Below are 16,863 nucleotides of genomic sequence, written 5' to 3'. Positions count from 1 at the left end.
ATGTTGGGAGGTGGCAGAACCTTTAAGAATTGGGGCCAGGTGGGAGATAATTATGTCATTGACAGTGCTACCCTTGGAAGGGGTTAGTGTAGTTCTCTAAGGAGTCTGGTTGGTTTGCAGAAAAATGGATTGTTATAAAAAGAGTAAACTTGGCCTCTGAATGCTTCTAATTTCCTGTCTCACCATGTGATTTGCTTGTACACACACACTGAAGCCATGATGTTGCCAACTGGCATGAGACCTTCACCAGAGGTCAAACAGATGAGGAATTTTCAACCTCTAAAACTCAGATCTAAGCATACCTTTTTTCTTTCTAAAGCACCCAGTCACAGGTATCTTGTTATAGCAACATAAAGTGGGCTAATACCCAGTCTAAAGTGAAACTCAGATCTTCTCAGCTCTTTTCTGAACATGTACCTTGCCTGTGCTCCTGGGTGGCTTTCTCAATTTCCCCATGTACAGAGCTGCTTTTGAAAGTCCTTACTTTCTCCTCCCATGCCCATTTCTCCACGGGGCTTAGGTGGTCTGTTGTTTGCAAACACAGATAATCCCTTGCCTCAAGTTTTTGTGAGTCTGTAGCCTCCTTGAATCTTTCACAGCAATGTCTACTACTTTCCCACTTGAGATCTGTGTTAGGCAAAATAGAGACCAATAGACAGGTTAGAACTTTACTAATATCAAAAGAAAGACGTTAGCAAATTAAATTTAACAAAGTTTAATGGAGCAAAGTTTCTTTCATGAATTGAGCAATGTCCAGAACTAGTGAAGATTCAGAGAGTGTGGTGTCACAGTATGTGCAGGGGATATTTATGGATGGAAAAAGGAAATGATGCACAGAAACAGCTTGGTTGGTTAGCTCAGCATTTGCCTTATTTAGACAGGACCTGATCAGCTGTCAGCCTGTGATTGGCTGAAGCTCAGCTCCTGTGATTGGCTATGACTCAGCTATTTGTTACAAAACTATTCTACTAATTTAGGCTTTTAGTTTGTATAGTATTAAATTGCATTTCCTTATATAGGGACACCAAGGTATGGCGGTTGACCTGAGCCAGGTTTCAGTTAGTTTAACAAAAATAAATCTTCCTTGTACCCTTTGGCTCAAGGGAAGGAACTAGGAACTAAACTCCTGCTTCTCCTGAAATAAGTTTGTTGTAGCACTAAGGAGTGGGTGGGACAAAGGTGAATAAAAATGCTTCCTACCATTTTGCTGGTGGCTTTCTCTTGATTGATCATCTGATTAGTTTTCACAAGTCCCAGAGTTCTATAAGGTTAAGTAATTTTGAATTGATTTTTTTATACAGGGTGAGAGATAGGGATCTATTTTCAATCTTCTACAAGTGTACCTCCCAGCATTATTTGTTAGAGAGGCTGTCTTTTTTCAAAGTATATTTTTGGCTCCTTTGACAAGAATCAAATGGCTGTAGTTGCATGAATTTGTTTCTGTGTCCTCTATTCTGTTTCATTGGTCTAAGTGTCTTTTTCTTTTTTGTGTGTGTGCCAGAACCATGCTGTTTTTGTTACTATGGCTTTGTAGTATAATTTGAAATCAGGTGTGGTGATATCTTCAGCATTGATCATTTTACTTTGGATTGCTTTGGCTATTCTGGGTCTTTTGTGTTTCCATATGAATTTTAGGATTGTTTTTTCTAGTTCGGTGAAGAATCTCATTGGTATTTTGATGGGGATTTCACTGAATCTGTAGATCTCTTTTGGTAATATGGCCATTTTGACAATATTAATTCTGCTGATGCATGAACATGGGAGATCTTTTCATCTCCTGGTATCTTCAATATCTTTCTTCTGTGTCCTGTAATTTTCTTTTCTTTTCTTTGTGTGTGTGTGTGTTCTGTAATTTTCATCATAAAGGTCTTTATCTTCCTTGATTAGATTGATCCCTAGGCATTTTACTTTATTTGTGGCATAGGCTGTCTTTGAACTTGGGGTCCTCCTGCCTTAGCCTACTGAGTGTTGAGATTACAGTTGTGTGTCAGGCCATTCCTGGGGGCCTTCTAGTTGTTTGTTATTTATTTATGTATTTTGGTACTGGGGATCGAACTTGGGACCTTGTTCTTGTGAGGCAGGTGGTGGAACAACTGAGCTAAATCCCCAGCCCTGGCCTTCGAGTTATGATGAATATGTGACCTCTTGGAATCCTAAAAGGTGACAGCACTGGCTCCAAAGGAAAATTTTACATAGAAGTGTTAGCAACTTCCTGGAATTACTTATTGCTTGGTAACCTCAGCTTATTTGTTTTATTTCTTAAACTTCCATCACTTTTTTTTTTTACTTCTATCACTTTAAAAAAATTTTCTCTTCCATCACTTTTTATATTCAATTTCCTACATTCAATTTATTGGGTTTGCAATGCTTAATATGGTTCCAGTTTTTCTGATTAGACATTGATTGAAACACCTTCTGGTTTTAGCTTGCTAAGAAATTTATGTTTTTAGATTAGTCATGGTGTTAAACTTATCAAATATATCTTGCAGAATCTGTCAAGATGATTATGTTTTTATCGCTCCTTTAAGCTGGTTAGATCAATAAAAGACAATAGAAGATTTCTTAAATTTAAATCTTCCTTGCATTCTCATGATAATTCCTACTTCATTGCATTTAAAAATGTATCCGTGGGTTCTGTTTGCTAGAATTTAAATTAAGACTATTAATTTTTATGATCGAGATTGGTCGCATCAGGATGTGGCAAACTTTTCTGTGAAGGTTCAGAGAGCAAAGGTTTTAGTCTTCATGGACCATACCATCTCCTTTGCAATAACACAAACGTGCTGTTGTAGAGTGAAAGCAACCACAATCAACACATACAAATGTTAGCTGTGTTGCAATAAAACTTTATTTAAGAACACACAAATTTGAATTTCATTTAATTTTCAAATGTCACAAAATACTATTTTTCTTTCGAATTTTCCTAATCATTTAAAAATCTAGGGCCGGGGATTTAGCTCAGTGGTTTTGCCCCCTGCTGCACAAGTGCAAGGACCCAAGTTCGATCCCCAGTACCAAGAAAAACAAACAAACAAAAAGTCTAAAAACTATTCTTATCCCATGGGTCACATGAAAATAGATATCAGATTGGATTTAGTCATGGACCATAGTTTGTTAATCCCTTGTCTCTTTGGAGGGGAGGGAACTGTTGTTTGGTGTCTTGATGTCCTGGCTTTTTCAGAGATGGTTGAATCAAGCATGTGTGATGCTGGGATTAAGGTGTATGATTACTAAATTAATCCACTGATTGGTTTGGCATTTCTGTAATCCTGGTAGCATAGATAGAACATAAAAGGGACAGAAAGAAACTGCTAAATTCCCTTGCCTTGTTTGCTCTCTCCTGCCTGCTTGCCATGGACTGTTTCTCCTCCGTGATGCCCTCTGGCATGCCACCCTGCCTTGGAGCCAGCCGACTATGGACTGAAACCTCCACAAACTGTGAGCCAAATAAACCTTTCCTCCTTTAATGTTAGGTGTTGAGTGTTTTGTCTCAGCAATGAGAATAGTAACTAAGATAGACTTTATCTTACTTTGGCTTTGGAATCAGTGTTCAATGAACTTGGAAGCTTCCTACTGTTTCTCTGCTTAGAGACAGTTAAAATAACATGGGAATTCTTGTGAAAGTGGTAGATGTAGACTGATAAAGACTATATAAGCTTAGTGGACTTCAGGGAATAATATCACCAAGTATCTTTTCCATTTTTTCTAATTAAAGAAGTTCTCCTAATTTTGAACTTTTATGAATTATTGTAGTCATAATCTGAGCAATTCATTGATTCTTTCTGCCGTGGGTTGACATCTAATGGGCAACATGATTCTATTTGTGTTTTGGAAACAAACAGTGTTTGTGACTGTGGTATAGAGAATGGATCAGACTGCAGGCAATAAAGCTCTATTGTCTGGGTGATAGGACTGATAGTAATATAGCTAGTAGTGACACAAGAGAAGTAGATGGATCATGGAAATATTCTGGAAGTGTATTAGTGGATTTCAAGGCCACCTTCAGTTTCAGTGATTCAATAAGAAGAATAATGGCTCTGTATATTAGCATATTTGTGACTATGACTAATTAGAGCAAATGGACACAAAGCAAAATCAGCAAAGGGAAAAAGGTACATGGGGCAAAGTCCAGAGGAAAGTAGGTATGAGCTTCCAAGAGTTCTCTCTTAGTGGACTCACATGGAAGTTCTTAATTCCTTCATTACACATCGGGCAACACATTTGAATTATAGTCTATCAGGAAAGCTCATCTGAGCCTAGGAGTTCAGTGCATATATTCACAATCATGTAGGTATCCTCTGCCTACCATGTACCAAAACCCTAGCATTAGAGAGAGAGAACGCAGATATTCAGCACAAACCAAATTGTTGCGCAGTTTATGCACAGTGTGAGTTACTCTTATCAGGGAATGGTGGGGGTCCACCAAGGTTCAAGTTCTGAGGCATTAGCCAAGTAAGGACCAACCTTATAAGCATGTCTTTCAAAAGCTAGCAGTCTTAAGCCTGCTATGTTAACTCTTCAGTGTTTTCTAACAATCAATATACTTTTTGCATAGAAGATAAAATTGATATTTTTCTTTCACATTTCCAACTAATGATTTTATAGAATCAATTAAGGGAATAGTCTAAGGAGTAAATGTGGCCAAAGGATTGCCACATTCTAGGAAATGCAGTGAAAAGCTTCACATACTGTTGCATCTTCAATAATTAATCAAAATATTATCTATGAAGCACTTCCTTTGTTAGTTGCACAGGGCCAGGCGCTGTGGGTGCAAATGGCAAGAAAAACCAGACACATCTGTCTTCTGATACAGTTCACAGTCCAGTGGAGCAAAAGAGAGATATGAATGAAATAATATCAGGACTATTTAAAGACAAAATTTGAAAACTGGCATGAAAAAAAGACATATAGTACAAAGAGAGCAAAATATGGGCATTGGCTATGGTCTGAAGGAACAGGGAAGATTTTTAGGAAGAGACATTGAGGAGGAGCCCAGAATGAACATGAACTTGTTGAAATTATGTATTGGAAGTGAGAAAAGTAAGGGGGGGGAGATAAAGTGTTTCAGGCAGAGGGACAGTCCTAGAGCAAATATGTAGATTAAATGAAGTGAAATGTGGGACCTGCATTAGAAGAATAGCACCAAAATTTAAAAATCTATTCAAATGGTTGCTATATTGGCTTACAGAATGTTTATAGAGGAGCTCTGAAATTCTTTGAGGATAGCAGTGAATTTCATCCACGCAAAAAGAGGATACCGAGATGTAGCTGCAGAGCTGGGACATAAAGCAAATCTACAAAGAGTAGCTAAGTAAGCCCAGAGGACTTGGGGCTTCTCTAACAAGTAGGCAGTAAATAAGGTGATTTTCCTCCCACAGACATAGAAGCTTCCATTTACTATCTCATATGCATTTTTTAAGCAAGTCACTTCCTGTTCAGGGGTTCTACAAAACATCCTGAGGCCCAGAACCTATGGTTCTATGGGAACCACGGTCTCACAACCTCATTTAAAAGCTCAGTTCTTTTATCCTTTTCCTCTAAGTGGCACAGTGACAACTCTCCAGTTCCCAGCCCCTTTCCTCTCCTAATGTCTGGGTTCCAATCCAAATTCAGTCCAACAAATATTGATGAAGCCCTATTACACATTGGCTCCTGGGGCACTGTGGGTGAAAGATGAATAAGACAAAGCTCCTACCCTGGAGGGATATGGCTCAGGATTTAAATGCTCAATTCTCTTCTCTCTAATCAGGGAAAAATCCCTTAACTTCTAACCATGTACCTCTGCTGCCCTCTGATTTCTTGCCATTGTCTTTTCTAGACTCTCAATCCCTTGGTCTTTATATCTGCTTAGGGCCTGGGTTTTAAGTTCTCTTTTGATGTTCCAGCTATTCTCTGTTTTTTAAAAAAACTAAACAAAGTAAGACAGAAAGAATAGATACATTATAAAATAATATTGTCTTCACCTGCTGAAATGGAGTTTATAATCCCATTTGTTAAGCACTTACAAAGTAAAATGGATGAACAATACTTCATTAATGGAAATTTACAAATGGATGACATAAAAGGTAATGTGTATAGGGGATAAGATAACCTGTTACAAACATGACACCTAACTTCTGAAATAAGGTTAGTGGAATTTGTTACTACTGACATAATCTTCATGTTTACATTAATGGACTAGTCCAACAAACTTTTTTGGGGAGGACTTGAAGTTCATTAAGTACATAAAACTAAAAAAAAAGGGGAAGATCCTTGACCCTAAATATCTCATTGATCGGTTGGAGAGACAGTTAAGATAATATTACAACAGTGGACAGACAGGAAAAAAAAATAATATCACAACAACTGGTCATGATGATACATGTCTGTAATGGAGCAGGAGGATCTCAAGTTCAAGGCCAGCCTGGGCAACTTCGTGAGTTCAAGGCCACCTGGACTACAGAGTAAGATCCTGTTTCAAACAACAACAACAACAAACCAATAACAACCCAAACCCCGACAAGTTATATACAGTAAGTCCCTGATTTATGAACAGTACAGTTGTGAACTTTCACAGGTGTACTAAGACTCACTTTGGCTTACAAACAAATCCAACTTATGAACAATTTTCTCTGAATAGAACTTGTTCCAAGTCAGGGACTTACTAATTGTCATTGGATGTGCTAAGTGCTACCAAAAGGTACTTATGTACTGCATGTTGGGGGAGTGGAAATACTAATTACCATTGGATATGCTAAATGCTACCACAAGGTACTTCTGTACTGCATGCTGTAGGAGTGGAAATAGAGAGCTATATATTAAGCTTTGGGTGGGAAGTTTTAAAAGGCTACACAAAGAAATGATGCTTGGTCTGACCCTTGAAGTAAGAAAGGGCCAGGGATGGAAAAGAGAGAAAGGCATTTCTGGCAGAGCACATGACATAGGCAAAAGTGCAGAAGGTGGAAATGATTTGGTAGATCCATGGGCCCATGAGAATTCTGTGTGGCTGTAGCCTAGGAAGCAGAAAGAGAGGGGCCTGGAAGACCTGATGGGTCAGATAGCTAAGGAATCTCATCCCATAGGAAAAGCTCTCCAGTAGGGAAATGAAGTGATAAAATCTGTGCCTTAAAAAAATTGTTATTTATGTGATAGCAGCCCAGGAATACATGATAAAGAGTGTGGGTTTGCAGAAAGGTGTGCTCGAAAAGCAGGTAGATTGAGGGGATGTGGATGAAAGAAGCTGTATAGAGGAGTTGAAAGTGCTAGGACCTAATAAGTGATTAGATGTAGAGGGCAATTGGGGTAAGAGGAAGAAAGAAGGAGGAATCAACATTGTGGCTATTACTTAGATGAGCGACTTGGTTTTGCTGCACCTCAGGTTAATTTGTGAAATGGAGGGTAATTGTATCTACTTCAGAAAGGAGATTTAGTTTTAAATGATTTAGTACATGCAAAACAGCACAGGGAATGGCACATAGTGTACACTCAATAGATTTAATAATTATGGTTTATGGTGGATCACTAATGAGCACAGGAAAAACAGAAGGAGCAGAAGTTGGAGAGATCAGGGACAGATTCATGAGTTTCATTTTGGGCACCTTGAATTTGAGGTGACTTCTGACATCTGTGAAGAGATGACTCATTAAACAGTTGGAAATACTGGTTACAAATGAAAGGATTGAGATTTATATGCATTTAAAAATTCTCTGGCAGATAATGTAAATAATTATTAACCTTCAATATGATCTCCTAAGAAAGAAACCTCAATTTCTCATGGCCATATTCACGACACAGAGTTGATCCAGCCTGAACCTAGAGATTTGTGGAGGGCTCTGCCAGCTAGCAAGAATAAACCCATTTCTCTATGAACTGTCAAAGTGTGAGGGTCGGGCCAGGGATTTAGCTCAGTGGTTCCGCTGAGTGCCTCACAAGTGCAAGGTCCCGAGTTCAATCCCCAGTACCAAAAAAAAAAAAATTAATAATCCTTTATCAAAGTGAATTAACATTTTAATGTTTTGAAAAACAAGGACTCCTTACACTTGGATGGGAACTCACTAAAATCGAAATGTATACAGCTATTTATTATTTTAGAAACCAGTAAATAATGCTGTGCAATCCCCCGAATTCTTACTTTTTCTGTTCCTGTTACCATTATGATATTGGAGTGGAAATGTACAATGTTCCTCTCCTTTTCTAACAACTCACAAGAAGTGTGTATGACTTGGATCCCTTATAGGCTAAGAATCCAGCTCCAGCCAGACGCAGAGAGATTTATCCAAGCTTCTCTATTTTATTTTATGGGGTTTTTTTGTATTAAATTCTTTTATTGGTACATTGTAGGTATACAACACAATTACATTTCTCATTGGGAATTGTACCTTTATATAATGCATCTTGGTTCTTATTTTTCCCCATTCCTAGCCCTCCCTTCACACCCTCCACCCTTCCCTATTTACAAAGACTTTATGTGGGAAGGGCAGGGGAAAGGAAAGAAGGGAAAGGAAAAAATGATGAGAAATGGAAAAAATGGAAATACTTTATGTTTTTAACAGTGCCAAGAAGTTTATTTGAAAAGTATACAGTGAAAGGATATGGAGGTAACCATTTATGCACAGCAAACTTGGGCCGAACAAAGTGAAAAAGAGGGTAAAAGCAAAAATAAAAGTACGCTCCTCCTCTGAGAAATGTGCACAGGCTATCTTGGGAACCCAAGCTAGCAGCTTTCCATGATAGCCAGTCTTCTTTTACGCTGTTCACATCTTGAGGGAGCTCCTGAGAAATTCTACATACGGGGTCCTTGTGTTGTCCTGGGATCTTGGAATTGACGGGTCCCACTCATTTTCCCCAGCTGGCTTTGCCATGCCCTATCTCCTAAATCATTTCCCCCTGAGAGACATAAAAGTTTCTTTAATTTAATGCACAACTCCGACAGGAAAGTTAAGTGGCTATCCAGATGACAACGGAATTAATGTGTAGATGTACTTTGAGCTGCATTGAGTAGTTTAAAAATACTAGTATATTCAATTATTCATTCAAGAGATACTTGTGATGCACCTATTATGTGTCAAGCAGAGTGCCAGTTATGGGCTATACCTGAGGCCAAGTGCCAGGTGCTGTGAATCCACAGGAGGGAAAAGGAGGCAGTGTGGCAGAACGCAAGTGCACCAAGTATTATGTTCAAATCCTATCTTCCCAGCTTTCTGAATGTGCTAAGGGAGTTAGCCCCTAAGCCTAATGCAAACTAAAATTAATTTTCATTTTACAGGGCTGCTGTGTAGACAGTAATGTACAAAGCATCGAGTGCAGCAGTTGGTACAAAATAAGCCCTCAATGAATTGTTATAGGTTCCCCGCCCTCAAGGCTCTCCCTGTCCGTGCTCATCAATGACACCACCCCCTGTCCTCTCCAGCAGGAGATGGGTGTAATTAGTATGGTGTGGTGATAACAGAAGGAACAGACAGTGTATATAACAGAACACGAGAGGCTGCATGACTGGGAACAGTGTGATATATAATATTGATTTAACATAATATCAGCTGGATTTCTGTTGGAAGAAGCTTATTCTGTAAGTTTGGATTAGCATTTTATGAAGGTTTCAGGCTTGTAAGAACAGCTTATAAAAGGGTCCAACACTTTATCATGAGCAGGTATATTCTTGTAGTCACATTTTATTTAACCCCTACACCAACCCTACAACACAGAAACTATTACCTATTCCCATTTTATAGATGTGCCCAAGGTCACATAATTCAGAAACCCACATTTTTAATCACTTGTTAAAATTCTTACTCTTGTCTTTGTTTTGCAAACTTCATTTTACAACCAGTAGAGGCTGTTACTAATTATTCTTGAGAAAAAATATACATGTAAAAGGGAATCCAGGGAAAAGTGAAACAGAAGGAAAAGAACAGATCTAGAAGAAAATATAGCCCAGCCATTTCTTTTCTCCAAGCAGAACCTAAGACCTACTTTGTGATGACATAGCCCAGCCTAGTCAGGATCTTCCTGTTCATGCCAATGTCTAAGGTTATCTGGACAAACCCTTCTCTTGTGTAGTTTAGACTGTTCTATAGATTTAAAAAAATAACATTTTTAACTCACTTCATATTCTTCTTCTAGGGAGTATGAGATGCACCATTTCTCAAGGCCAATGTCTGCAGGCAGGTCTGTCCTGGCTTGCCAGCACTTTCCACTAGAGGGCCCTGTCTGCCCCCAAGACTTCAACTTTGATACATGTTTTACAAAACTGGAACATCTCAGTCTGTTGCAAGATCCCGTTCCATTGAAAAATACTTTGATTTAAAAAGAAATATTGGTCACAATCTAGTTCACCTGCAAAATTGTGAGGAGAAAAATAAGATCACACTCATTTTACAGAAGGAGAAACTGAAAATTGAACCCTAAGGAGAGGAGTGAGTAGTTTATGTCTTCATTAAGTCAGAAGACATTCATGGAAGAGACAAGGGCAGGGTGGTCCTGAGCCCAAAGGCTACCATACGAATTCCAGGGTACTGACTCTATCTTAAGTTTGCTCCTCTGAATGTCTAAAGAGCTCTAGTTTCTGGGGTTTTTTTGGTTTTGTTTTTCTGTTTTTGTTTACAGGGCATTAGGACATTAGCAATTTGACTGAGTGAGCACATTAGGGGGAGGCTGCAGAACAAGGGTATTCAGTTCACCTACAGGGTGAGGAAAGATTTTATTTCATCCTGTTCTGTGTCACTTTGAAACTTCTCTCTCCATCTTTCATGACCAGGTCTGTACCCTCCTTCATGTCTCTCTCCAGGACATGGCCTCCTTATACTGGCTCAGTGCTTCACCTGACTCCTTGGGTGGTCTGTCTAATTCTGCAAAATGCTCTTCCGCTCGGGGCACTTCTGAGGCCTACATCCTTGTCTTTAATGTTTGCCGTTCTTTGGTTCCATGATGCTTATTGGCTTCTATTTCTGCTTCTAACACGGTCCTTCTATTTGAGCTGAATGGTCATTTTCAATTCTATTCATCAGCATTTATTTACAACATACAGGATACAAGGCAGTATGTTGGATGGCAGTGTATACAAAGGAAAATAAAGCAATGAATAAAAGCCATGGATCTTGTCCTTAGGTAGTGTATGATGTCCTTAGGTAGTGTATGATTTCTGCTGTTTAAGTCAGAATAGAATGAGTTAGAATGATAGAGAGAACAAAAGGGAAGAAAAAGAGTGCAAAAATAGCTGCGTTTAATTTTAACTGGTGATACACAGGAAAGCTTCATAAGAGGAGCTGTTTGAGGTGGATAGTGAGAGACAGATAAATGGACTAGGGCACAGATTCTGGCAGAGGCACTCAGTTACACATAGGCAAGGGACCCTGGGCCTGTGAGTGGATTTGGGATGCACACCACAGATCTAGGCTTCTATTTTTCATGTGTTCCTCGCTTGGAGACCGTCTGTCTTCCTCCTTCTTCATCCTGATCCTTTCCACCCTTGGAGGGCCAGATTTAGCTCTGCCGACTGTTAGGTCTTTTCTCATCTGCTCCAGTTTATGCCAACTTGCAGTTGTGGTTCAGGACTTAACCACAGTGTTTGTGTTGGAACTGCCTGTCAGCTAGATCAGAAAGGGATTTGTGCTCAACTTATACCTTGGGGCAGTGATAGTGAGTCTTTTAGAGCTTTCAGTGACACAAACAGCCCCATGCACCATGCACGCCACAGGTTTGCCTCCACTGCCCTGGGGCCTTGCAGCTCTACCAATAGTAATTAGTGCTAGAAGAGTCTGTGGATTCATTTATGGGACTTCTACCACATGCAAAAGCTGTCCAGACTGGAATTTAGCTGGGTAGGTTTGCTAACATAAAAGGCAAACATTTCCTCAAATGATCACAAGACTGTCTTGCTCAGTTTTGGGTGATTTCGCCTCATGACTAGGCAGTTTGTCCGTGTGTGTGTGTGTGTGTGTGTGTGTGTGTGTGTGTGTTTAGGGGTTGGTGGGGGGAGCACACTCAGCCTCAGCTCGAACCTCATGCCTCTCTGATCTGAGCCTTAGGAACTGGTGTGGACCCACTTTCATCTTCTGCATCGTCATTTCTCAAGTTCCCTCTTGCAAATGACTCTGCTTCCTCCAAGGTCTCTTGTTTTGATGGCTGGGTTACACCCAGTTCCCTAAAGTGGCAGAAATATAGTTGCTCAATTCCTTTTGGAGACTGGGAATCCTGAAGATGGCATGTTCTTGTTGAAGCTGCTTGGAATGACACAGAAGGGAAGCTTGGCCAGAAAGAGTATTTTCTAATGTTTCATTTGGAGAGCACCTCTGCAAGCCAAGAGCCCAAACTCTGACAGCATCCCACGCAACATGGTCATCTATGTTTTAGCTGGTTGAGTCAGTTGTGTCATGCACGAAGGTTCCTGGGCAAAGGAATGGGGATGGGCTGATACACAGCTCACATTCTGCTCACCACGCCGTGCATGCGAGTGAGTGACAGCATCTGCAAGTTGCTGTAAGGATAGTGGAGGCCATATACCAGGGGTTTTCGAATACGGTGAGTGTGAGCAGAACATCCCAGCTGATGTGCCACAGCATGTTACAGATGTGCAAAATATCGATCCTTTCTTCAACAGCTGCTGCACAAGGTTATCATCTCTAGCCACAAGAATCCTCAGCCATGTGCAGCCTCTGGACATGAGCAACCTTGATGTGCAACCTCCCAGTAAAAGCTGGACAGAGAAGGTCTAGGTTCAGGGTTCCTGATGCTATTTGTGTTTGTAACTCAGTTGAACCCAGTATGCCATAAAACTATTATTTTCTACATATGCTGTGATGTGAAGAAGTTTGGGAAGCACTGTACATGGGAAATTTCCTTGTCATTCATCTAGAAGGGAGCCCATCACAAAGGGCAAGATCCATGTGTCCATCAGGCCACACACCATGCCCAGCAACAGCTTCCGGAAAGAGAATGCTGTCCACCAGCCTAGATCACCATCTCATAGCCTGAAGCCTTGGGAGGTTTGCTGCCCAGTGTATTGGTTTTCTTCATCTGTGCACAAAAGAGAAATGTGACAACTCATTAGCTGAAAGATGTGGTTGAGGAAATCCAGTTCCATAGGAACCCAAGGCAATGTCTTAGACTTCCTTGGTCCTGGGGAAATCTGGGGTAGCAGGGCCTTATCTTTGCTGAATCCTGTACCTCGCTCCAGTCACCCCATTTGGGAGCACCTGGGAATGTCTTAGCCCCAAAAAGAGCAGTAGGAAGGAATGGGGATGTGTGGAGCTAATTTTGATTACAGGCCTGGATAATATCCAGGCTCAACTTACTGCATTCTTGGATCCTATTTGAGTCCTAGTTCTTTCTGTACCCCAATAATTCCACTTTCACCTACACATGGTGACAAATTGCCACTGGCATCTAGTCACTGATAAAGTCTTATAAGCTCTGGTCATTTAGAGTGCTGCATACAACCTTCTCATTGGCTTGAGTAGTCTTGGGTTTAATTACAGACTGATGGATGGGGTATACCAGAATGGTTGGAGCAGATAGGAAAACAAAGATAAAAAGCCGGGCACGGTGGCATAGCCTGTAATCCTAGCACTCTGGGAGGCTGAGGCAGTAGGATTGAAAACTTGAGCCCAGCTTTGGCAACTTAGTGATATTCTGTCTCAAAATTAAAAATAAAAAAGGGTTGGGATGTAGCTCAGTGCAAAGCTCTGATTCAGTCCTCAGTCACACACACACACACGCACACACAGAGTTACACGCCAGAAAAAACTCACCCCATCAGAGTACTGCACTGTTGAATAAATTGTTTTCAATGACTCGTTCTTGGAGGGTGACACCTGGAAAACACCCATCATATCTTCAATGAGGGAGCTGAGGCCAAATCTTATGAGTTTTCCTTCCTAATTCTGCCCCGCCCATTACCCCTTTCCAGTCCCACTTTTCTAGGTGGCCTGTTCTCCTGCCTCAGATCTGGTTCCATCTAACTTTGCAGAGGATCTGGAGTGGGTGGAGGTGATGAGGAGGGGGTGGCACTTGGGCAGGGCCTTGGGACAAAAGTAACTTCAGGAATGAAGAGCAAAGGTCTGTATGGTTCAGACTAAGTCTTAGGATTTTAGCTTTTTGTGGCTGTATGAATCCAGTATCGCTCTCAGTCTAAGCACAGAGTCTCAGCAGGAAGTTTCCCCCTTCACTCCTTGCTGACTGCAGGGAAGCAAGCTGGTAGAAGCACATGTGATGGTGACCCAGGTGGAGGTGAGGTAAGGAGGGCAAGGAGGTGTGGGAGTGATGCAGAGTTTGTGGAAAGCAAGCTGTTCCTGCTACTGCATCAGGCAGTGTAGTTCAGGGAGCCTCTCCGCCAGGGTTGTCCCTTCTCTGCCAGGGTTGTGACCTGTTCAGCAGGTCAGTGGCTCCATGGCAGCTCTCCTCTTGTACTATGGGCTCTCTTGTTGCTTGATATCTTAAAGAGGGTGCTTCTTAGTCATATGCAAGCTTGAGCCCAGCTTGGGCAATTTAGTGACTAACTGTAGCACTGAGCTACATCCTCATCCCTTTTTTATTTTTTATTTTGAGATAGGGTTTCATCTAACCCATAGCCAGGCCTACATGTAGAAGCTCAGGGCTTCAAACCATGGAGGCTGCCATGGAATGACATTGGTCACATTCCTGTCCTCTTAGAGACTCAACATTATTTCCCTGATATGCTGTTTCCAGGTTAGACACCTTCCCCAGATTTTTGCTGCGGCTGCTTTGTAGGTACCAGAAAGCAGGAGGCAATGGTTACCATGGCTCCCATCCTGGTGGTGGGGTGGGTATCCATGAAGTAGCATCTACTTACCTTGGATTGGGAGATTTCATCATAGATTTTGGCCTCTGCTGGCTGGGTGTCTTTTGAAACCCTGGCATATGTGTATATTATGTTCTCTGAGGCAGCATCTGTCACAGATAAATACAGAATGACAGTGTGTGAAAGGTGGGCAGGTTTTTAGGGACCTAATCTTTTTTATGGTTTGTTTGTTTTATTCTCTGTTTAATTATAACGAGAAATGCTAAACAATTAGTTTTTAAAAACTCTTTTCTGTTTCCAGAATTGCATGTACATATCAGATAGTCCACTTGACATTAGTCAGTTAGTTGCTTGCTTATCTGCTTGCACTTTTGACTGAAAAGATAACATTCATATAAGAAAGTCCGTAGAAGACATGTACAGATCAACATGTACAGAAGACATGTACAGATTAACAAATAGTTAGTTGTAAGATGAATAAAGAAGTGGAATATTGCCCACCATACCAAACAGGCCCTTGCTTCTTGTTAGGAAGGCTAAATTATGCAGCATGTATTCTGCTCAATGCTGTGTTTAGAAGGCAACCTGTGTCGAAGTGTCTTCCCTGTGTCTCCTATCTAGCTATGGCTGGTTCATTTCTTGGCTGTGAACTGTCTGTCCCATAGATACCTTTTTTTGTTTGTTTGTTTTGGTACTGGGGATTGAACTCAGGACCTTGCGCTTGCAAGGCAGGCAAAGTGCCACTGAGCCAAATCCCCGACCCTCCTATAGATACCTTAATTAATTCATTCTGCTGTTTATGGCAATTTGACTCGTGTCCAGTCTTGAGTCATTCAAGAACACTGCCATTTGAAAACTTTGTGTGAGTCTTCTGGCCAGGGTGGCATCACAGTCATGAGGTATGCATAAACTAATCTGTATCCCATCCGTGTCCACTCGAGTCTCCAGCTCCACATATTGGCCAAGTTTTCCGTACTGTCAGTCGTATAAATTTTTGTCTGCCAGTCGTGAATTCCAGTATGTTCTTAAGGGAGACACACACACACACACACACACACACACACACACACACACACACACACGCACATACACAAATCCTTTATACTCTGCCATCTTTCTTGAAATAGGCAGCACCAGGCATGCAACAGATCAGGACTCTGAGTGAACCTCCAGGAGCAATGATGAGTGCCAGCTAGAGGGGCAACTGAAAGAAGCCGGAAGTCGTGTGGCTTCCGGTCGTGGCCACCATCTTGCTGTGAAACAGCGGGAAAAGATCCTCCCACTCGGGGCCTGCAGAGATGGAGCCTTCCTGTGCTATGGATCCTTTTCAAGAGCGCTTTTCGCCTTATGCTTTTACTGGAAGGTAAAAGCCCGGGGGTCTTCAAGCCCACCTTGGCCCTTCTTCCGGGGGCGAGCCTCTGGGGTCACAGGGGGTAGGCTGTCGGGTTTCTGGATGGCTGGCGTTTCACTGACTGCAGGAGTCACCTGGTCCGTACGAGCGCTGTCACCGGATGCACGACCTGCGCTTTCCGGCAGTGGGACATTCGAGAGACCAAAGCAGCCTCTGCTCCTTGGACCTTTGAGGTGACCTAATCTTATGTTCTTTTTATGATGAAGAAATGAAGTCCGATAGGTTATATGGCTCCCACCCTATTGAGATGGTTGCTTAGATACTTGCACGGTCACTCTCCTTTCCTGAGATCGCTCATGATATAGGAGGTACTGGCTCAGGCTTCATGCACAGCTCACTGGGAATTCTCCTCTACTCTAGAGTCCAAGATAGCTTTCATTTCTTCAGTCTTCCTTAGTGTCTCTTGCCCTTGGTATTGATGGCTTTGTGTGGCAAGTTGACTTTTCGTTTTAGCATTTTAGTTGTTGAACTTGATACTCTCTAATTACGCATTGTGTTGCATTATTCTCCCTCATACTTTATTGGAACTAGCTCAATGTTAAGTGGATAGTAGAGGCTTCACAAATATTCTTGCCTTTTTGATTGATTCACAGAGTGAATAAACATTTATTAAGCTTCTTCTCTGTCAGGCTCCATGTGAGGTCCCAGAGAAGCAAAGACAGGAGAGGTAAGTCTGTATCTTTATAGTTCTTGATGTCATCAGCCCAGGAGGTGGTAA

General features: G+C 41.3%; 1 protein-coding gene and 1 long non-coding RNA gene across 3 annotated transcripts in view; one reads left to right on the top strand and one right to left on the bottom strand.

The window, feature by feature from the left end:
• Positions 1 to 10,044: 10,044 nt before the first annotated feature.
• Cd84 (CD84 molecule) overlaps positions 10,045 to 16,863 on the bottom strand; it is a 34,619-nt gene continuing 27,800 nt past the window's right edge. For both annotated transcript variants that reach the window (XM_004858706.4, XM_004858707.4), the window contains 3 exons: positions 14,786 to 14,883; positions 13,725 to 13,787; positions 10,045 to 12,990 (listed from right to left, as the gene is read on the bottom strand). In XM_004858706.4, the coding sequence (XP_004858763.1) occupies positions 12,925 to 12,990; positions 13,725 to 13,787; positions 14,786 to 14,883 (227 nt within the window). In that variant the 3' untranslated portion in view covers positions 10,045 to 12,924. The remainder of the gene's footprint in view (positions 12,991 to 13,724; positions 13,788 to 14,785; positions 14,884 to 16,863) is intronic.
• Positions 15,945 to 16,812, top strand: LOC147823970 (uncharacterized). Its single transcript, XR_015443019.1, has 3 exons — positions 15,945 to 16,097; positions 16,213 to 16,318; positions 16,775 to 16,812. It is a non-coding gene; the product is annotated as an uncharacterized LOC147823970 (long non-coding RNA).

The sequence above is a fragment of the Heterocephalus glaber genome, unplaced genomic scaffold (genome assembly GCF_053883595.1).
Source record: "Heterocephalus glaber isolate CG9 unplaced genomic scaffold, H.glaber_assembly_v1.0 deba00001561, whole genome shotgun sequence".
In the NCBI taxonomy this organism is placed as follows: Eukaryota; Metazoa; Chordata; class Mammalia; order Rodentia; family Bathyergidae; genus Heterocephalus; species Heterocephalus glaber.
The sequence above is the reverse complement of the archived record's forward strand: the minus strand, read 5'-3'. Positions and strand labels throughout refer to the sequence as shown.